Raw genomic sequence first — 23,460 nt, 5'->3', positions numbered from 1 at the left:
TCACATTTCATCACTTTTACCGTCTTCCCTCTGGTAACCAGAATACTGTGTGTGTGTCTATGAGTTCTTATTTGTTTGTTTGTTGCTTTCAGTTTTACATTGCACATATGATTGAAATCATATGGTTCTTGACTTTTTCCATCTGACTTACTTAGCATGATAATCTCAACATCCATCCATGTTGTCGCAAATGGCACTATTTCATCTTTTCTTGTGGCTGAGTAGTTTTCCATTGTATATATGTACCACGTCTTCTTTATCCAATCATCTATCCAAGGAAATTTTAGTAGTTTCCATGTCTTGGCCACTGTGAATAATGCTACAGTGAATATAGGGGTATATATAGCTTTACAAATTCTCAAATTTTTCAGGTAGTTACCCAGAAGAGGGATTGCTGGGTCACGTGGTAATTCTAGTCTCGTAGGGTTTTCCATAGTGACTGTACCAATTTACATTCTCACCAACAGTTATGAAGGTTTCTTTTTCTCCACAGCCTCTCTTATTTCTTGTCTTGTTCGTAATAGCCATTCTAACATGAGTGAGGTATCTCATTGTGGTTTTGATTTGCATTTCCCTAATAGCTAGTGAAGTTGATCATCTTTTCATATAGCTGTTGGCCTTTTTTATGTCTTCTTGGGAGCAGTGTCTGTTCAGGTCCCCTACCCAGTTTTTAATTGGATTGTTTGGTTTTTTGTTGTTGAGTTGTATGAGTTCTTTATATATTTTGGATATTAGCCACTTATCAGAGGTGTTGTTTGCAAATTGTTGTTTGCAATATCTTCTATTTGCTTGGTTGCCTTTTGTTTTGTTGATGGTTTCTTTTTAGTTTGATATATTCCCATTCACTTATTTTTGCTTTTACTTCCCTTGACTTTGAGGTCAAATTCATAAAATCCTCTCTAAGACCACGGTCCATAAGTTTAATACCTGTGCTTTCTTCTATGTACCTTACTGTTTCAGGTCTTATATTTAGGTCTTCGATCAAATTTGAGTTAATTTTTGTATATGATGACAAATAGCAGTCTAGTTTCATTCTTTTGTCTGCAGCTTTCCAATTTTGCCAGCACCATTTATTGAGGATTCTTTCTTTTCTCCATTATATGTTTTTGGCTCCTTAATCAAAAATTAATTGTCCATGTATATGTGGGTTTATTTCTGGGTTCTCAGTTTTGTTCCATTGGTCTGTGTAGCTGTTTTTCTGCCAATACCATGCTGTTTTGATTATTGTCGCTTTGTAGTATAATTTGAAGTCAGAGTGTGATACCTCCGGCTTTGTTCTTTTTTCTCAGGATTGCTTTGGTTATTCAGGGTTTTTGTGGTCCAGTGATCTGATTCATGATCTATGCATTATTTAGTTACGCAGATAAGCTCATCTTAAGAAAATTTATATACATGATTATGGAACTCTTCTGTATGTATTTTATACTCAAGTAAAAGGTTTACACACACAAAAAAAAGTTCAGGGGCAGCCAGATGGCTCAGTTGGTTAGAGCGCGAGCTCTGAACAACAGGGTTGCCGGTTCGATTCCCCCATGGGCCAGTAAGCTGCACCCTCCACAACTAGATTAAAGGACAACAACTTGAAGCTGATGGGCCCTGGAGAAACACACTGTTCCCCAATATTCCCCAATAAAAGTTAAAAAAAGAAGAAAACAATGACCAAACCTGGAATGACATGAAGTGGTATTACTGTTTTCATATATATAATCTCTTCACCTTTCCAACAAATGTCTGAGCCAGGCCTCCTTTGCCTCCATTTGCAGGTGAAAGACTGAAGTGCAGAGAGATGAGGTGACCTTGACAGGGTTACAGAAGTTGTAGGTAGCAGAGCCAAGACACTTGTGCAGGTCTTCTGATTCCACCTCCAGTCCTCTTTGGATAGTTTCATAAATAATTGCAGTCCTGGTGTCCTTTTAAAGCAGACATTATTTTGTGGAAAATAATCTCTTCTAGAAATAAAATATATGAATATCCATTATCATTGGTCACCTCAGTAAGTGAGTCAAGACTGTTTTTCAAAACTATTTATGAGTAAACACATAATTCAGTATCTGTGTCTATCAGTGAGCTTTGATATAAAAGTCTTATTTCTGTTCACTGAGAGTTTAAACATTAATAAAAATGATCCCTGATTCAGGAATCCTGCCCAAAATTGATCTAGTAAAACAACCTCTATTTTTATCTCTCAGACTATATGATTCATTGTAGAAAGAACAAACCAAATACCATATATGTTATCATCAAGATAATTAAATGCTTGTACACTTGAAATATATGTAACTTTACTAACAATTGTCACCCCAATAAACTTTAATTTTTAAAAAAAAGGAAAAAAAGATAATTAAATACCAAATAATATCACATTAATAAGAGGTTTTGGCATTACAAATGTATAAAACTAAAGTATTCTGACAACCCAGGTGTCTTTCGTTAAATTAACATTTTAAGTTTAATTAATCACTTATAGGAGGGATTCATTTTCAGTTTGGATTTTTTTAATCAGGTCACTGATTTTTGCCAATTTTTAAGGTCATCAAAACAGTTTGGCATGTAATAATAATAATAATTACCATTTATTAAGTGCCTACTATATGCCAGGGAATCTGCTAGGCACATTTTATCTATTTAGTCACTTAATATTTAACCTTTTTTATTTAATAGACACTCAATAGCTATTTGTTGATTTTATTTTATTTTAGGACCCTTCACCTATTCTTGGAACTTTCATAAAACTCTATAGTTAAATCAGTGAGTGCAGACAATGTTGGGGACGTCTTGGGGGTCTTAGCTATTATTTTTTATGAATTACGGTTTGGCTTGACAGCTGTCCTTGTGTTGACAGCTCTTCTGATTATAGCAGTTGTCAAACTCCATCCTTAAGCAGGTTGTAAATCCTGACTTCTTCCGATTAAAACTGGGTCAGAGCCAATGGCAGGTTAACTAGAGGCCAGTATTCTACTGTACATTCTTACTAGTTCATTCTAAATGGGCTTTGCATAGCAATATACTAAAACCCCCATTTGCCTCTATTTTCTTTTGAATCTTTGAATCTTCAGATATCAGTCCCCCTGTTATTTTGTGATTAAACATGGTCCTTGCTGAAGAGTATATTAGTATAAGTGTGGTCTTCCTTGTAAATGGCCTGTTAGCCTTCCCCTCCTCTCCCTCCACTGGGAATGCTCACATCATTGCATCTGTGTCTCCCTGGGGAAATCAAGGCTTTTCCTTGCACGTGCAGTCATGTGATTTCAGAGTGGGCAGACTTTGTATCCTCATGAGCCCTCGGTCTTCCACGTAAAGCACCATCTGTTCTGTTCCTTCCACGCTGTTACAGGGCAGTGGGAGGAGGCATTAGACTGAAAATAAATAAAATAAAAAAAGAAAGAAATTCATCATCAAAACCCTGAGGATTAATGGAGTCAGAAGCCTCACTGCTCTGAATGAAAATTCATCTTCACCTGTGCCAGTGTCAGGCTGCTTCTGTGGCACTTGACAAATAGAGGTTCCCAGGGTGCCATAAATTCAGCAACTGTTCTAATCCCTACAGACTTGCTCAGGCTTTTCCGAGATGGGCTTATGACTGTTTTTGTATTTCCAGTACATTGTGGGCACCAATACATCCCCTTGCTAATTGGGTAAAATGTTAGCCCCCTTTCCTTCTCACCCCACTCTCATCTTCTTTGCTTTTGTCCATTTTGAGGGGGTGGGCAGCTCACCCAGCTCTGAAAGATGACTCTGCCTCGTGAATTGTGCTTCACTGAAGATGCCAAAGGCAGAGAAATCAATTAACTAATGAATTTTGAGCAAATACTAAGTTCCCAGCACTGTGCTAGATGGAAAGGAGAGTATAAAAAGGCATAAAATCAAGTAGCTCACCATCTAATTGGGGGTTCAAAGCCTATTTTTAAAAAACTGTTTGTTGGGCACCTGTGCGTGCCAGTTGGCTCTGTGCTAAACGTAAGCATGGCGGGTGCCTGTCAACAGTGAGTCTCCCAGAGCTGGTGCCGCCAGGCCCTCCTGGTACCAGGGTCAGAATCACCTGTGTGCTCTCTCCATCCTGGAAATCAGTCTTTCTCTTCTCTTCTCTTCTCTTCTCTTCTCTTCTCTTCTCTTCTCTTCTCTTCTCTTCTCTTCTCTTCTCTTCTCCTCTCTTCTCTTCTGTTTTGTCTCAACTACAACTTCCTGATGGCCTACGCTGTCACATCAGTCTGTCTTTGCATGAACCCCAAGCCTTTGCTAATAAAACTCCTTTCCTTCTGGATACCATATTCCTTACTCTGAAATTCTGTTTTGCAACCATTAAATTCCAAATTTAAATCTCACTTTACAGTTAGACTTGAGCTAAAATTTTATTTACATTTGTTAGATTGGAGGGGATTGTTATACAGCCCCGTTAGCCTTCTCTCTGCTGGTAGGCTAGTCCTCTAGATGTGGAACTTAAAAATTTAAGCTCCATTCCTGGGTTAGTACTCATAGATTATATCATCTCTCACTGTTTGAGAGGTCACTGCATCATACAGCATATATGAAATTAATGCCTCTTTGTCTGAGATGGCCAGCTTAGCGTTTTCAGCCAGAGTGCACATCTACTTAACCTTGATCTTCATGCTTAGTAGTCTCAAGTGTTGGGTTAGATTTGCGCTAAGTGTGGCCTGACAGATCATGCTAGTTATTATCCTGTATTACAGATTTATACACTGGGAAATGTATTCCTCTGATACTGCTTTAAAAGTTCCAATTTTAAAAACCTAACCAAATGTTTCTCACAATAAGTTGAGACTGATAGCTGCGGCAAAAGTTAAATGATTATTTCTCAAAATATAAATGTCATGCAGCTAGTTTTAGGCAGAATAAATATCTTCTTCTCACAGCTACTTGAGACTAGGCAATTTGTCTTTCACTTTGTTATATCTTGTAAGAAACTGTCTTCCATTGGGATCTAATTTGGTGTACACTGATCCATGGTGGAACCTTTCAGAAATGTAAAATAAAAGTGTTCGTTATATTATTTGGGGGGGTAATTTTAAATTCTCAAGGGGATGTTATACTCCTAAACACTTTCTGTTGAATCCTGGGCCTTGGTAAAGGTATGTGGTGTCCACCTTCCTCCCTGTCAGTTGCATACCCCAAAATATGATCTCAACCCGTCAATGCCTGTGCCAGAATTGAAATAGGCAGTTATTGCCTTTCTCTGCCTTTCTGCTACTTTCTATTCATTCATTCAGCAAATATTAGTTTAACATTTATAATTTTAGTAGCCTTCTAAGAAATCCCACACCACTGAAGGTAGAGATAGGGTTCCCAGGTGATCTGATTTTAGCTCAGAAGAATTTCTGCCCTCCACCTCTGTTCCTTTAGAACCACCTCTGAGCCTGTGCTATGGTGGATTAGAGGGGATGGGTAATGTAAAGGGTCACCAAAACTGTCCCAAGTTCATAACTCATCACAACCCAGGTTGGGCTGTTGGCTCTGTGCCCACTTCACAGCACATAACCAGGGATCCCGGAGCTGGAAGAAGCCCTCAGTGGAGTGAAGACGGTCAGGGGAGCCAGTGAAACGACTTCGCCCTCACCTGAGTGCCAACGGAGAGCAAAAGAGGAAATGTCATGCAAATCATTTTAAACCAGACTCCTGGAGAGTTCTGCTTCCATTTAGCACCCAGCGAAGAAAACTGGATTCCAAAGGGTGACAAGTGCCTGCAAGGTACACAAACTGTTTCACCTTCGGTGGAGCATCCGAGGAATAGGCAGCCACCAAAACAGTAGATAAGAGGAAAACCACTAAAATTAACAAATCCTTACCGTGAACTAGTGTGGCATTTTAAAATAACTCAGACCCAAGAAGAATCCTCACTCAAGTGCTCTCTTTCATTAACTGATGCTCTTAAGAGACATTGAGAACAGAGAGAGCCCTCCTCAGTGGCGCAGAGGCATGAAACTTTACCACTTTACTGGACCCTTATTTCATGTGAAGCAAAATCTTAAACCATGGGGGAAAGAGCAGGACATTTCTGTCCTCTTCTCCTCCTGTCCCTGAGCCCAGGCAGATACCCACTGCTGTTGGAAGAGGAGTAAAGGAAAAATCTGTTTACCTCCAGGGAGGGACAGGGGACCCCTGGGCTCAGGACTCTGTATTGACACAAAGCAGAGGTCTCTTATCACCCACAAAACTCCAACCCTAGTGCGGCTGCTGACTAGATTGCTCAGCACCCATACTCATGGCATAATTAAGAAGAGGCATAATTTCTAGGGGTAAATAGTATTATTTACCCTCCCCTGTCCTACACACAATGGTATGCATTCAGTCAAAAAATATGAGACACAAAAATGCAAGGAAAAAAATGACCCATTGTCAAGCACTAAATCACTAATTGCAAGAGCAAGTAGATAAAAATTCAGCAAGGATATGAAAGACTTGACCAGTACTGCTAATCAACTTGACTTAATTGACATCTATAGACCATTCCACCTAATAAACAGAATAAACGTTATTTCAAGCACACATGGAACACTTTGCCAAGATGACACCCTATTCTAGATGATAAAACAAACCTCAACAAATGTAAAAGAAATCTTACAAAGTTTGCTTGGTGCCCACCACAGAATTAAATTAGAAATCAATAACAGACACATATCTGGAAAATCCTCCATTGTAAGAAACTTAAACATACTTCTAAATAATGCATAGGTCAAAGAAGAAATTTCAGGGGGAATTAAAAAAAAATATTTTTAATTGAATGAATATGAACACCCTATCAAAATCTGTGGGATGTAGCTAAAAGCAGTGCTTAAAGGGAAATTAAATGTTTTTATTAGAAAAGAAGAAAGATTTCAAATCAGTGATTTAGGATTCTACCTCTAAAAAAATTAGAAAAAGAAGAGCAAATTAATAAAATAATAAGGAGGAGAGCAGAAATCCTTGAAATAGAAAACCAAAATCAATGAGAAAATTATTGAAAACATTTGAGAAAGGGTCAATAGAACTGAAAAACCTCAAACCAGACAATTTAAAAAAAAAGAGGAAAAACAAATTACCAATTTCAGGAATGAAAGAGAAATATCAACAGATTCTACAGATATTATGAAGCAAATAAGGCAGCATTATGAACAGTTTTATACCAATAAATTAGATAACTTAGAGGAAATGGACAAATTTCTGAAAAGGCACAAACTATCAAGTTTGTCTGAGAAAGAAATAGGTAACTTTTACATAGCCCTGTATTTATTAAAGATGTTGAAAAATTTTCCCACAACAAAATCTTTAGGCCCTGATTACTTCATTGGTGAATTCTACTAAATGTTTAAGGAAGAAATAATGCCGATTCTACGCACAAACTCTTTCAGAAAATAAAATATGAGAGAACACTGCCCACCTCATTCTATGAGGTCGACATTACCCTACAACCAAAACCAAAAAAAGACTTGAGAAGAAAAGAAAACTACAGGCCAATATCTCTCATGAATATAGATGCAAAAATCTTTAGTAAAATGTTAGCAAATTGAGCCCAGCAATATACAAAAAGGATTAAAAAAAAGCATAATCGAATGTGTTTATTGCAAGAATGCAAGGTTAGTTCAGCAATTGAAAATCATTGTATTTTACCATATCAAACAGATCAAACCCAAGCCCAAAATATATGATCATCTCCACATGTGTAGAAAAAGCAGTTGAAAAATTCAACCTCCCTTCATGATTTAAACACACACACACACAACAACAACAACAACAACACCAAAATAGGAATAGAAGGGAGGTTCCTCAAACTGAGGAAATTGATAGCTAACATCTCAGTGGTGAAAGGCTGAATGCTTTCCTTCTGCTGGGACTGTGACAAAGATGTCCATTCTCTCTACTGTGATTCAGCATGGAACTGGCAGTTCTAGGCAGTGCAGTCAGCAAACAAAAGAAATAAAAGGTATATACATTGAAAAGGAAGAAGTCAAACTTCCTTTAGTCAGAGATGACATGACCACCTATGTAGAAAACCCCAAAGAATCTATTTTTTTTAAAAAACTAGTAGACTAAGTAAGTTCAGCAAAAATCAATACATAAAAGTCAACCATTTTCCTATACACTTGTAACAAAACAATTGGAAATTGAAAGTTAAAAACACAAAGTCAATATACAAATATCAATTTTTTTCTTTACACTTGCAGTGAACCAATTAGAAATTGAAATTTTTAAAAATACCATTTACGGTAGCCTCAAAAAACATGAAATTCGTAGGGATAAAATGAGTGCACAATTTATATGCTGAAAATTCCCAAACATTGCTGAGAGAAATTAAGGAAAATCTAAGTAACTGGAGAGAGATACTATTGTTTGTGGATCAGAAGACTCAGGATTCTTAAGATATCCATTCTCCCCAAATTGAGCTATAAATTCAATGAAATTCCAATCAAAAATTCCAGCAGGACTTTTCGTAAAAATTTGCAAGCTGATTCTAAAAGTTATATGGAAAAGCAAAGGACACAGAGTAGCCAAAACAACTTTGAAAAAGAACAAAGTTAGAGGACCTACCCTGTGTTCAAGACTTACTATGAAGTTACAGAAACCAAGACAATGTGGTATTGCTATAAGGATGTAGATCAATGAAACATGATAAATAACCTAGAAAGACCAAATATTAGAACAAGGTACTCCTTGTGCTCTTATCACTTAGGAAGTTACAAGGGTTGTAGGAGTTCTGTTCTGGGAACTGGGTACAGAGACCAATGTATATTTTTTCTATTTCCCACTTTCTCATTATCAGCATCTCCTACCAGAGTGGTATATTTGTTAGAATTGATAAACCTATGTTGACATATCATAATTATATCATAATCAGCCAAAGTTTATATTACTGTTCACTCCTGGCATTGGACATTCTATGGACAAATGTAAAATGACATGTATCCATCATTATGTTATCATACAAGTTCTTTAACAGATATAGCCCTATTCAGATTGCATATTTCTTGTATGAGTTTCAGCAAATTGTGTCTTTCAAGGAATTGGTCCATCTCATCTAAGTTATCGTATTTGTGAGCACAGAGTTGTTCGTAGTATTCCTTTATTGTTCCTTTGTCCATTAAACCTGTAGTGATGTCCGCTCTTTCATTTCTGATATCATTTCAGTAGTCCCCCCTTATCCATGGTTTCGCCTTCTGAGATTTCAGTTACCCACGGTATGAAAATATTCAGTGGAAAATTCCAGAAATGAACAATTCCTAAGTTTTAAATTGTGTGCCATTCTGAATAGCATAGTGAAATCTTGTGCCATCCTGCTCCGTCCCACATGGGACATCAACCATCCCTTTGTGCAGTGTGTCCCGCGCCCATTAGTCACTTAGAAGCTGTCTTGGTTATCGACAGAGAGAGACCACATTCACATAATTTTTATTACAATATATTGTTATAGTCTTTTATTAGTTATTGTTGTTAATCTCTTACTGTGCCTAATTTATAAATTAAACTTTATCATAGGTATGAGTGTATAGGAAGAAACCTAGTGTGTATATATATATATTTAGGGTTTGATGCTATTTGCGATTTCAGACATCCACTGGGGGTCTTGGTATGTAACCCCCTCAGATAAGAGGGACTGTAATATGTATCTGTTCTCTTTTTTTTTTTTTTTTTTTTTTTTTTTTAGTTAGCCTGGCTAGAGGCTTATTGATCTCATTGACTTTTTCGAAGAATGAGCTTTTGGTTTGGTTGATTTTTTTTCTGTTGATTTCCTGTTTTCAATTTCATTAATTTCTGTTATAATTCATATTATTCCTTCTGCTTACTTTAGATTTAACTTGCTCTTCTTTTTCTGGTTTCCTAAGGTGGAAATTTAGATTATTGATTTTATATCTTTCTCCTTTTCTAATATATGCATTCAGTGCTATAAATTTTTCTCTAAACATTGCTTTCAGCACATCCCACAAATTTTCATAAGTTGTGTTTACATTTTTATTTAGTTCAAAATACTTTTTAATTTCTCCTGAGATTTTTTTCATCCCATGTGTTATTACTTACTATATAAACTTAACTATAAAGCTACAGAAATCAAAACAATGGTATAAGGGTAGATGTATATAAATCAATGAAACATGGTAGATAACCTAGAAAAAATGGTTAATTGATTTTTGACAAAAATACCAAGGCAATGGAAGAAAGGATAGTCTATTTAAAAACTGTTACTGGAATAGTTGAGTATACACAAAGGAAAAACAAAAACGAACCTCAGCCTTTCCTTAACTTGAAATGGATCAGTGACCTATAGGTAAGAACTGAAACTATAAAGAAATAGAAGAAAGTCTTTGTGATCTTGAAATACACAAAGGTTTCTTATAGGAAGAAAGGTGTCTATAGCACACAAAAAGCACAAACCATAAAAAAAATAAATTGAGCTTCATTTAAAATTTAAAACTTTCACTCTTCAAAAGACACACTTAAAAAAATAAAAGACAAGTCACAGGCTAAGAGAAAATATTTATAAAACATATATTTGGGGGGGGGGGAACTTGTAACCAGAATATATAAAGAATAATTACTACTTTGTGAGAAGACAGCCCAATTAATAAGTGGACAAAAACTTGAACGGATAAATCATCAAAGATAGATACATGGTTGGCAAATAAGTGCATTAAAAGATGTTCATCATTAGATGTTAGGGACGTGCAAATTAAAAAACCACGCTAAGAAGACTTGACTATGTTCTTTATTGTACCTATGTACTATGACTATTATAACCTGTCCAGTAGTAAGCTGACTGGAATGGCGAAAAAGAATTTTAATGATAATAACAAGTGCTGACCAGGATGCGAAGCAACTGGAATTCCCACTATAACTCGTGGGAATGCAAACTTTGGAAGTTTGGTACTTTCTTATACAGTTAAATATTCACTTGCCGCATGACTCAGTAATCCCACTCCTAGATATTTACCCAAAAGATATGAAGACGTAAAAGGTCCTCACAAAGACATGTGTCCAGGTGTTCACAGGATCTTTATTCATATGGTCAAAAAAGGGAAGCAACACAGATGTCTATATACATCCGTATAAGGGAATACTGCTCGGCGATAAAAGGGAAGGAATACTCGTACTTGCAGCAGCGTGGCTGAATCGCAAAGGCTTTATGCTAAGTGGAGAGGCCAGGCACAAAAGACTGTATGCTCTGTGATTTCTGTTTCTGGAGAAGGCAAAACTAGAAATCAAGTCAGTGGTTGTTGCCAGGGGTGTAGGTGGGGGGAGAGGGTTGACAGCAGAGAGGCGGACGGGAACTTTTGGGGTGATGGAAATGTCCTCTATTTCTGTTGTGGTGGTAGTTACACAAGTAGGTACATTTGTCAGGGCTCAGAAATTTTATAAAGAGTGAATATTATCTTAATAAACTGTGAGGGGGAAATGAAGAAAAAAACAGGTTATCTTGCTTTATATGTTAATTGGCACAATCCAAAGTAGATGAATGTAAATTGTAGTAAAAAATACAAGTAGAAATTTAATAACTGGTATTAACAGTTTTTGCCTCTTAAGCTTTTTGTTTCCCAACCACATAAATGTGTCTAACAGTTAAGGACCCCATTAAGAATTTTCAATAATCCACATGTCTTTTCACACATGTTTCTCTAGCTTGGTAAGGGAGACTACCTTAGGTCGGTAGCTCTTGGCCAGCATGGTTATGTAATATACGTAAATATATTTAACAGAATATCCAGAGAAAGTGCTAAAAAGCCTGAGGCCAAAATACGTCTTCAGAAAGTCACCCAATTTATATAATCAAGATAGCAATGTGTATGGCAGGGTTTGGTTTTCTTCAGATTCAAATCTCACCTCCCTGCTGAATTTATCGATGTAGATATCCCCTAGCACCACGTATTTAACATGCCCAAGGTTACTTCTCCCCCGTTTCTGTTCCCCCAAAAAGCCTCCTGTTCTTCCTTCTTCTGGTTCCTTATTCTGGAGATAATGTCACCAACATCTGTTGGTCCCCAAGACTGGAAACACAGATGTCTTCTTTGTCCCATTGTTCTTTTGGGTTGATTTGTGAAAGCTTTTTAAATATTAAGGATATTAGCTCCTGTCTGTCTTGTGTATGCAAATGTCTCCCAGTTTATGGTTAACCTTTGCATATAGTAATTGTGTGTGTGGTATAGATGTTTTAAATTTTCATGTGTTCAAATTTATAAATTTTAGGTTTCTATACAAATTTATCAGTAATTTTCTTTATGGTGTCAGGATTTCATATCAAGTGTAGAAATATTCAGGTCATTTTATTCAGTGAGCATGATCACAGGCCAGTGAGCTTTTCAAAAACCTATAAAAATATTTTAAACCTGAAAGAAATTATTTCTTGTTCCAGAAAACAAAAGGAAAATTGCAAATATAAATAAGCTAAATGTTTAAGTGTCTATAAATATAACATTGTATCACCTTCATTAATTGTTAAATTTAATGTTCACAAACATGTTAAGTCCATTGCTGTGTCCTACCTGCTTGAATTTCAGCGACTTTCTTACTCAGTCCCTTCTTCATCTTCCTGCTGACACTGGCTTATTTCAAGCCCCCTAAAGAACTAACTACCACAGTCTCCTAATTGCTCTACTGCCACAGATTTCTAGGCTCTCCAGGTCACTCTTTATAGATTTGCCATCCGAACACAGGGGCCAAACTGTGCCCCTCCCATCCTCATGAATGCCGAACTTCTTAGGATGGGATGGAAGGCTCTCTGCAGTTTCACCGAAATCCATCCTCTCTGCTTTTGACCCTTGTTTCTCTGAGGGCGGCCAGTTCTCTCAGCATTCATTCCCTGTGCTCCCAGGCCTCTGGTAGCGCTGTTTCCTCACTCCGCTCGGCCTTGCTTTCTCAGTTCACCTGGAATTTTACTCTGTCCTTCAAAACTCAGCCTACATAAGACCTACTTGTGTTTTTCCTGATTCTTCAACTTCCTCCCCCTCCACACCCGCCTTTGCAGTGTGTGTGTGTGTGTGTGTGTGTGTGTGTGTGTGTGTGTGTCTGCCTCAGTACTTATTCATTCTTTTGTGTTAGACTTGCTGAATTACATATTAGTCTCCCAGCTGTTTTATAAGTTCCCCAGAGCAGAAATCATACCTGTATCCTTGATAGGACTGACACAGTGTGTAGTCAATAAAATACTCACTGAATCAAGCTTTTTATCTATCCTTCCTTCTTTCCTTCTTTTAACCTTTTGTTGTTGCTGTTGTGGAATATACTACAAAAGAGTAATAAAATGTGCATGAGGAGTTTAAGACGTAGCTTTAAAATAGTGGACCCACTACCGAGCTTAAACAGACCGTTGCCAGTGCCGTGAAAAGCCCGTGCGCACCTCCCACTCACGCGGCCTCCCCTACGCTGTCCCTCCCGCAGGTCCGCACTCTCCCGGATTCTGTAGTCAGGATTTCCCTTATAGTTTCACTGCATATTTGTGTCTCTGAACAACGGTGTTCTCTTTGTGTGTTTTTCAAATTTTGTTTAAATGGAATCACACTGTGTGTATTCTTTTGACTTGCTTTTTTCCTTCAACATAATATTCTGGAGATAAACTCATGTTGTGTGAAGTTCATTCATTTGCAACATTATATGGCATTTCATTGTAGAAGTAAACAGTATTTTATTTGTCCGTGTTATTCTGAATGGGCATTTGGGTTGTTTGCATTTGGGGTCAGTTATGAACAGTGCTTGTACATGCTTGCCAGTACCTCCTGGAGAGCACACGCAGAAGTTTCTGTAGAGTGTATGGCTGGAAGTAGAATTGCTGGGTCGGAGCGTGTGCATTTGTCTGGGTTTAACGTGTAATGCCACGTTGTTGTCCAGCGTGACCACACCAGTGTACACTCTCCACAGTCGAGAGGGGCCTGTCCCTTGCTCTGTCCTCGGTGCTTGGTATTGTCTGAGTTGTTCATTTTCACCTGTCTAGTGGGTATGAAATGGTATCTCCTGGTTTTAATTTTCGCTTTCCCGATTACTAATGGGGTTGCTCGTCTTTTCACATGTTTATTGCCAGTTACGTCTCATTTTGTGTGAAATGCCTGTTTTTGTCGTAAGCCCGGTTATCTCAGCGCCACCTAATTAATGGATCTTTGTTTCCTCACTGATCCACGATTTATGATCAGCATTGTTATAAATCCAGTTTCCATAGATGTGCAAACTGGGTGGCTCTCTGTTTTAGCCCTTTTTGGTCCGTTTGTCCATCCTGGGAGCAATACCACACCATCTTCATCATGAGTCTTGATACCTATAGGTCCTCTTCCCCTCCCAGTGCCCTGTGTGATTGGTGTCATTCATTATTTAGGGAAATAAAAGATTATGTAGAGGGATGGGCTGATGACTAGGCCAGCCTTTTTTTTTTCATTTACAAATTTTCAACCAGTTAGTTACCCACTTACCCCTCTTCAAAGACAAAACATAATCTTTTCTTTGACATTTACGATATGTTTAGCTTTTTGACCTAGCCATAAACCTGTCATTATTCTAATCGAAGTACAGTAGATGTTTAAACACTCTGTTCTTTCCCTTCATCTATCCTTCAAAACAGAATCCGAAAGCCTCACAATTTAAAAGTGTCCTTGGTTTGTTTGCTTCCGGGCAACCAAAAAAAAAGTGAATTTGATTTTCCTAACACTCGTAAGTCCACTGGATTGACACAGTTCTCGTTAGGAAGCCGGATCCCTCCCGCCGCTGTGAGGGTTCTCAGTGTTCAGGAGTCCTTATTTCTTAGCACTTGCCCTTCCTGCGGAAGCCTAGTGTCCCTTTGTCTCCAAGTAACCTTGTTTCCATATTTGTCAATTTCCCTGTTAGCTGCTGCCTGTGAGTTTTTGGACATCGTGGAGCTGCTGCTCCAGTCTGGCGCTGACCCCACGCTCCGAGACCAGGACGGCTGCCTGCCGGAGGAGGTGACAGGCTGCAAGGCCGTGTCTTTGGTGTTGCAGCAGCACACGACTGGCAAGGCTTAATCAAAAGACTGGCAAGCCACAGTCTGTAGCAGCATAGGGCTTCTGTGATGGAAGAAAATGGCAAAAATAATACTTCTTTTACCACCCATCTTTGGTGTACACTGGCTAATAAAATCATTTCTGAGGAACGGGGATTTTGAAGTCTCAGTGATTCTTTCTCCTTGCATACGTTCCGGCAAGTATGGTTTTGGTGATGAACATGTGTGCTGTGTATAATACAAGCCAATTCTGCTGAGCGTGCACGAAATTCATCACTGCTCTCGATGGTGGGGAGAGGAGGAGGCAGGTCGTGTTTCATAATATTAAACATGGCTGCTCTTTTAAGAAACATACAGCAGCGAAATACGACTGACAGCACTACACTGACAGTGAGGGAAAGTCTCGTGAAATCCCAGTATGTGGGGATCAAATGATCTTGGGGCACTGTGTACAGCGGGTCTGAGCAGGGAGCTAACGTGTCTGTTCCTGTGGCAGACACAATTGGGAAGGTAGAGTAGGAGAGGGGTGTTAAGAAAAAGAAAGCAAAAGAGCGAAAGGGCAGAATTCTGTCACATAGCGATATAGAAGTCAGAGGAACAACCAGAAATACTAAAACCCTCAAAACCTTTGGCATTTTAGAATAGGATTCAGCAACCTCACTCTAGGATTAAAAAAACAGATTCCAGAAAATTCACGAGTTAGGTTAGGGTTTCTTAAAATCACCTTCACACAATGAAGAGGAATTTCTCTAGGGCCCTTCCAGTTGGCTCTAAGGTCGCATATGGAACAGTTTGTATACAAGCCCAGGCCTGAACTGTTAGGCCTGTTTGGGTCTAATATGAAATAGCCGTAATGACCCAATTCTTAGGTGTGATTGAAGTTATTTCTGGATACCAGGAGAGCTTCTATTTTTTATTCAAAACATCAACAAGTACGTCACAGTTTTTATTTAAAGGACAGACAAGTATGCCACTGTTGAAACTGGCTCCCTACATTTTCCCTTTGAGCTTCAAGAACTCCATCTGGGGAATTCCGTGACTTTTCTCATTCTCTAAGGAAAGTGGATAGTTGTCACAGGAAGAGAAATGAAGTAAGAAGTAAATTGAAATGCAAAGATGATGACTTAAAAGATAATTTTGCCAACGTGTCACTATTAAGGTAACGAGCGATAAAGTTGCTCGGTGGGGCCCTCAACAACAGACACGAATTTCAGTAGCTCGAGCTAGCTTGTGCTTCCGGGACAAGTCCCTTTAGAGCAGAAATGAGGCATGTTAATGTTGCTTACTTTCTACCCCAACTTCTTCTTTTCTGAGATGTAAACCAAACCATTGCCAAGACTATTCATTGTTTAACTGTGTGTGGAGGTGGCGTGCATGTTAGTACATGCTGAAATGTTATGTAATTCTAGTGGAGTCTTCTCTTCATTATCTCTTCTTTTCCCACAGCCCAGCTACATTGCAACCTACTGTTTAGCTAAACTCTCATGTTCCACATTGATTGAATGTGTTTTACGAAACATTATTCATTAGTTACAGTAAGAGTGACCAAGATGTTACTGCAGCTTTTAATTGATGGTACAGTTGACCTTGAACAACACAGATCTGAACTGTGCGGGTCCACTTATACGTGCGCTGTTGTTTTTTTCAATAAATACTGTAAATGTATTTTCTCTTCCTTATGATTTTCTTAATAACATTTTCTTTTCTCTAACTTACTCTATTGTAAGAATATAGTATGTGATCCATATAACACAAAAATATGTGTTCATCAACTGTTTATGTTATTAGTAAGGTTTCTGGTCAATAGTAGGCTATTAGTAGTTAAGTTTTTAGAGCAGTCAAAGTTATACTCAGATTTTCAACTGCACGGGGCAGTTGGCACCCCTAATCCCCCCACCCCCCACATCACCCCTCACTCCCACTATTCAAGGGTCAACTGTACTCAGTGCATTTTTAGGACATTTGCAAATGAAAAGGTGTTTATTCATTTCAGATTCACAGGGTAGTTTATCTGAGCAAGAAACTATCAAGGAACTCCTTTTTTCATCTCTCTTTTGTAATTTGACCTTGGTATTTCTTAGACAAGTTTTTATAACCTGTTTTGCCACATCTGAAAACTGCACAGATGATTTTTAAGCAAAAAAAAGCAACTTGTTTTTTATTAATTTTAAAGATTACAAATTTACATTCAAAGCTACTGCTAAAAGTAGTCATTAACTTAACATTTCTCAAGTGCATTTTAAAAATCAGGTTTCAAAATCTCTTCTTTTGTCACCAGTATCTGAATTTTCAAAAACCTTACTATCATATAACAATCTGTGTGATTTAAGGGGAAGATTTCATCCATCAATGTCAGAGAAAACTAGATCTTGGTTTGTTTTCATTCCCCTGAAATTGTTGAATTATGTAGTGCATCGCACGTTAGACCTTGAGTTGCTAAAGCTGCAATAGTTCCCACCAAGCAAAGAACTCAAATTTACTGGCACAGAAAGCCTGTTCACTTCCGGTTCCCTGTGAATCATGTTGTCATGTCTTTCCGCAGGCTCAAACGAGGACGTGCTTCAATGTAGTGTAAGTTTGATTTTGCTATGCACAAATTTTCTTTCCTGGTCAGATTAGTAATGTTTGAGCCAATTAGTGTTTTAAAATATCATAGAAAATCTCTTCCTGAAGGTTCATTTCTGGTCATGATTCAAAAAGAACTTCAAAATAATTGTTTAGCTTGTTTTTTTAAATGTTTACTGGGATTGGAATTCAGTTGACCTCATTCTTGGTTCGAACTCTCTGATTTGTTATTTTTGGTGTACATGAATATTTTAAAAATCAAGTCGCCACTGTGTTCTCAACCCAGTTGGGTTGGAGAAGTCACAATCAGTTGAATGGTGGATACCTAAAGACATTTGTCAGTGTTATGAGCAGTTACCTTTTGCTACTTTTTACCACCTGCATTTTCAAGACTGTTTATGACTTTATATATTGCGTTTCTACTCTTACCTCATTCTCAATTCCACATTTATTGTCTTGTCCTCCAGCCACCTCTGTAGATGTGTATTTACGCATAAACACATACCTAGACCCATTTTCCTATGTTCTTAAAAAAGCAAAAAAGTACAAATGTGTTGCTTTGTTTGTTTGTTTCCTGAAGATGTTGTGATCAGAACGACACTAATGGCTCTCTCCGAATTGAATATTTATTACTGACTGTCATTTACATTGCCCTCTGCCAATTGATCTAAGAGGCCCAGATTGCCTCGCAGTAGTCTGGATGCACACTAGTGACAAATGAGAACTAAAAAGAGAATCAGGTAAGCAGACATCAAAGGGGAGGCCATGCAAAGAATCTGAGTCACTGTTGCCTTCAGAGCTCTTGCTTGAGTCTACTACATCCATGAGTGTCCTTAAGTCTTGGGGAGTTCCAGGTCATTTTGTAAGGGCTACCAGCCTCTTTCCATAGAACACAGTGTCGTACATGGATTTTCAAGTTCACATCTCTCCTGAAGCCCGTCTGTGGACTCCACAGGGAGGGGTCTGTGGATCCCATTTACAACTCCTTGTTGCACTGTTTCTTGAATGAGAATTCTTTTGTTGACTGACCCAATTTCCAGAGTTTCAAGTGTTCCTACCAGATGACATATGGGGTGCTGCCATGCCTACTTGAAAGAATGGGAGAAGTGCTTTTTTTTTTTTAAATAATTGGTCAAGATGTCAACAATACACACAGACTACAGTTTTATCACTGACCACCACACTGGGAAATTTTTTTTAAGAAAAATTTTAAAAGTTGGCCAAAAAGTTGGACGCCAACTTCTGATTCTGCTACAGGACAAAAATGAACCCACGTGTTAGTTCTGTGTGACTAATGAGGCCTTTTCGTATGTGTTGAGCGTCTTCGACTTTTCAGAATGCTTTCACAGGCGTTGTTTAATGTATCATCCCTGCACAGTAACCCTCTGAAGTAAGTAGTGAAGTGCTATGAAGGCCACTTAAATGAGTGTGAATCTGAGGCACAAATGGGTTCCTTCAACTGCCCAAGATCACAGAGTAGTAATAGAGCCACAACTGGGAACGAGTCTGCTGAATCTCAGTGCTTTCAATTCGCCCACAGAACTCACGTGAGGTCTTAAAGCTATTCTTCCATTCAATCCACAAATATGTCTTGAGAGCCTACTAAATGGCAGGCACTGTTGTAGTCCACAGTCATTGTTTTTTCCCATTAGCATGTGTATTTAGAAGTATTCATGTTATTTCAAGATAGTGCATGAGACAGTCTTCAAAAGTCTCATAGAAATTCATAAATTACTAATCAAAAGCTAAATCTTTTAAACCTACTATAACTGTATCTCTAATAAAGATGTAAGAAGTCAGCCAACTGGCCACGTATTGTTATCTCTTATGCTTGTCAGATAGAAGGGTAACAACCAAAGGATAATATCTGCAAGAGCATCTATTATATCTTTTTTTAATGTTTCAGCATTTTCCAGCTAAAAGGTTGCTATAATCCAGTGAACCTTTCTATTAAATAAGTATTTCTTAGCTTCCTGCCAGGTTTAAATTTGGCTGTGGGTTATTATTCCGTGTATAGTGTGGCATCTCTGAGGATTAATGAACAAGAACTGTGACTGTAGCAGAGCTGAGCTGGGGTCGCGGAAGGGGTGAGTGCCCAGGCTAATACATGCTTCAGCTGAACATGAAGACTTTTGAATGTCTATTTAACATTTACCAGTTGAAATATGAAGGCTTTCATCAAACTTCAAGTCCCTAAAAAAATCCCTTCGTGAGTAAATGTTTATCACAGAATACATAGGTAACCCACCAGCCACAATTTGGTAATGAAAATATTGAGTTTAAATATTTATGAGTGAATTTCAAATTCTAATTCCCAAGGTTATTTTGGGGCAAACACTTTAATAGTAATACTATAGTTATTATTATAATGCTATAGTATTATATATAATATAATATATATGTATACTATATATAACCTAATATATAATATACATATTATATATAATATATTATTATAGTATAGTATTATAATAATACTATAGTTATTATAATACTATAATTATTATAATACCATAGTTATACTACAGTATTATAATACTATGATATTAAGGCATACATTTTAACGTATCCACTATTGGTTGTCTTTTACAAACAATGGTATGTCATAGTTGAATTGACAGCATTTTTTTCTTAGTGATAAACTATCTTTGTATCTTATAATAAATACATCTTAACTTCAGTGACAGAACAGTAATTACACCTTACTTTTGCACAGGACTTTATACACAAGCATCTTAATTGAACCTCAGAATAATTGTAAAAGTAGAAATAATGGCATTTTTCTGTTTTACGAATGAGGAAATTGAAACTCAGAACTGTTAGGGAAATTGTCCAAGGTCACACAAATAGAAACAGTGAAAATACCATCTTTATATAGACATTTACATAGAAGGTACTTCAGTGTATATGATTTTTTTTTCAGGATCCCATTGATTATCCAAGCCTTGTGATACCAAGCCCAAAAATTTTCCCTGCACCGTGTTTTCAGGGTAAGCTAAAGTGAAAACAGAAGCAACCACGCTCAAAGGTGCATGACCAAGCCTCTTAATGGATTTTATATATGCACATTGCACTTTATCCTTATAACATAAAAAGCCTTCAATGCAATCTTCTGTAATCGTGCGATTTGAAAAAGGATGGTGATCATTATTGAAGCTTTACCTTGAGCATCTTTAATTATTTCAGTAGCCACCCACAGTTCCTTCATCAGAGAGATTTGGGGTCAAAATATAGTGATTATCAGACTGAAAGGGGGAAAAAGCTGCCTTGTTCTACTTATCACCTAACATTTATTATGCACCAAGTGTGATCAATTTTCCAAATTTGCATTAATTGGCATTACACTAAACGATTGAACAGGAAAAGCTATTTTACCTCATCTTTATTCACTTATCCCTGAAATATTCTTGTCATGCTCCTCCCTGAAAAGCAGAAGGTAATGGCTTGTACCTTATATAGATCACCATGGTTATTGGGCATTCCTGGTATTTTATTTCCTACTATTTTTACTTTTATATATAAATTCTTCAGAATTTTCTTTCCTGTGTTTTATTATACCATTTTTCTTGGCACCATTATAAAATAAATGTCATTCTTTTACATTTTTTACTCTCTCTTCTTTTGGGACTCATGTACTGGAGTCACTTCGAGGACACGCACTATTCCTTCCACCGGCAACACAGAGCTTCCCAGCCCTGGAAACCAGGGCGGGATGTTCACAAGATACGTGCTAATTCATTCCCGGGACAGAATCTTCCTTGCTGATATTCTTCTACATGTTCAGAAGGATTAAACATGAATTCGCAATAGAACCGTGAGGTTAAAAACCAGATAGAAGCATCCGAGGGGGTTGCCCCCACCACACGCATTCGCCGCGTGGTGGATCCCTAGACACTCAGGGTACCTTTCTCTCAGAGGTGGAAAAAGGACTGTTTGAACCTAAAACTACTGAACGCAGTGGCTGAACAAGTGGGACTATGAGGCCGTGAAGGAGCAGAGAGGTGACTTACCGTGGGTGAGCTGCCCTGGGCTGCAGCAGCAAATCCATCACCCACGCTGTGGCCGGGATTTATTTTTCCTCTCACTTGTGTAGCGATCCCGGTTTCCATTTTAATATTTAGAAGGCAGGTTCAGTTGATGGACACTTTGTGTAATAAAAGGCTCTTTCAAAGTACGTGCACACGTGCGCACACAGGATAAAAAGTGGCACCGCCAGAGCCTGTGGCTTTCATGGAGTACATTTGTAGAGCCCAACGCTTAGTCCTGGATATGTTTATAGCACTTTAGGTCTGTTTGTGAGTCTGGAACCCTTCCAGGAAAAGAAGAGAAAGACATATATTATTGTTTATAATCTGCTTTATTCCGCCAAACCTTGACTGAACAGACTTGTGGATTGCTGTTTAAATCCCTCAGTGCCTTTAACTACCGATGGGGAAAGTGGTTAATACGCATTCTAAACGAAGCTTGGCATCCACTCCAGGAAATCACTTTAATTGAGAAGCATTAAATGTTAAAATGATTCTAAAAAAAAAAATAATAAAGCCAGCGCACATATTGCGTATAAAAGTCCAGACACATCAGTAAAACAGGTTCTTGGTTATCGTATTCCTCTAGCCAGAGTGAGCTTTAAGCCCTGCAGTTGACAGGTGTCGAAAAAGTGACTTTCAATTCCCAGGTGGCTATCTGGAGGCAGCCACCCATCCACTGGCCAGGGAGCGGACAACCATCAGGGCTCCACTTTAGAGGAGGGGAGGGAGCTGTCAACTTTATAGATGTTTGTTTTTCTGGAATAATAAGCTAGTCCCAGGTGACTGAAATACGAGATTTAACCCCGAAGTCCTTGCCTGGGCTTTCCATTGCTGTCGTGAAGCCATCTGTTGAAACCTATTTACCATTTTAATGGCCTTTTAAAAAAAACTGCTGATTTCCAACTCCAAGTATGTGCCAAGACCACTCTTTTGGGTCTATATTTTATCTTTCAGGAAGCAATTCCCAGCCTTTCCAAAATCCCCAATTCTCTCCCAACCAACAGGAGATATCCTCATCCAGGGCCGGCAAGCAAGTGAGAGAAAGATAAATCTTTAAAAACAAAAACTCTCCCCCCACTCTAGAGATAGCCCAGCCTGCATCAGCCTAGAAAGTTCTGGCCAGTTCAGCGGTCTGCTAAACAACCCAAAGGATAAATAAGTCACATGGCAACTGTTTTCTCCTGGTAGCCCCTTCCGTGAGGAGGGGAAAAGTGTACTTTCTCTGGGAGAGCCTGTGACTTGTTCATTTAATTACAAGATAACATCCCACTTAATAACCTATCTAAATTCACTTTTTGTGTTCAGCAGGGGAGAGGGCCAAAGGCAGAATCACCAAAGGTTCTAAAGGAAAGTCTTGAAATCAAAAATGAGGGAAGAAAATGAGTGAAAAAGTCATAAAGAGGCAAATGTTATCATCGCAAGCCCAGGCCCGCTTTCTCTGGAAGGATGTGATGTACTCTCCTAGGATAGGAGCTGACGATTTGTAAGATTTTATTTAATAGTGTCGATGGCTTCTTTTTATTACTCCTTTTAAAGGGACAGTAATAAAAAAGTTCCCTCATCACGATTTGGCCCCATTTTGTAAACATTGGTTTTGTTTTTATTTTCTCCCTCCTGACTCACAGTATTTCCTCACCAGCAGTAGCTAACCATTGCTTACTTCCCCCGGGCAGCCATGTCCCAAACAGTCGCCCCTACTGAGCTCATTGCTCACTGCTCATCGCACAGCCCGCAGGGAAGGCATGGGAGTTCCAGATGAGAGAACTGAAATAGCTCTGCTAAGGAGGTCTGGCAAAGGGCTACAACGCTTTTCTGTTTGTATCGTAAAGGACAATTTTTTAAACTGTGTCTCAAATATCAAACTGAAGGAAATACATTCAGATGCATTGAGGATAAGCCCTCTTATGGTTTTACTTCTACTTTGGCAATTGGTTAAAATTTACAACA

At 38.2% G+C, this 23,460-nt stretch overlaps 1 protein-coding gene across 1 annotated transcript in view; it reads left to right on the top strand.

Moving 5' to 3' along the window:
* ACBD6 (acyl-CoA binding domain containing 6) overlaps window positions 1-15,076 on the top strand; it is a 141,620-nt gene extending 126,544 nt beyond the window's left edge. The window contains exon 8 of the mRNA XM_019733268.2: window positions 14,788-15,076. Within this exon, the coding sequence (XP_019588827.2) occupies window positions 14,788-14,942 (155 nt within the window). The 3' untranslated portion in view covers window positions 14,943-15,076. The remainder of the gene's footprint in view (window positions 1-14,787) is intronic.
* Window positions 15,077-23,460: the final 8,384 nt, after the last annotated feature.

This window comes from Rhinolophus sinicus, linkage group LG17 (assembly GCF_036562045.2).
Source record: "Rhinolophus sinicus isolate RSC01 linkage group LG17, ASM3656204v1, whole genome shotgun sequence".
Classification (NCBI taxonomy): domain Eukaryota; kingdom Metazoa; phylum Chordata; class Mammalia; order Chiroptera; family Rhinolophidae; genus Rhinolophus; species Rhinolophus sinicus.
This window is presented reverse-complemented; position numbering and strand designations above follow the sequence as displayed.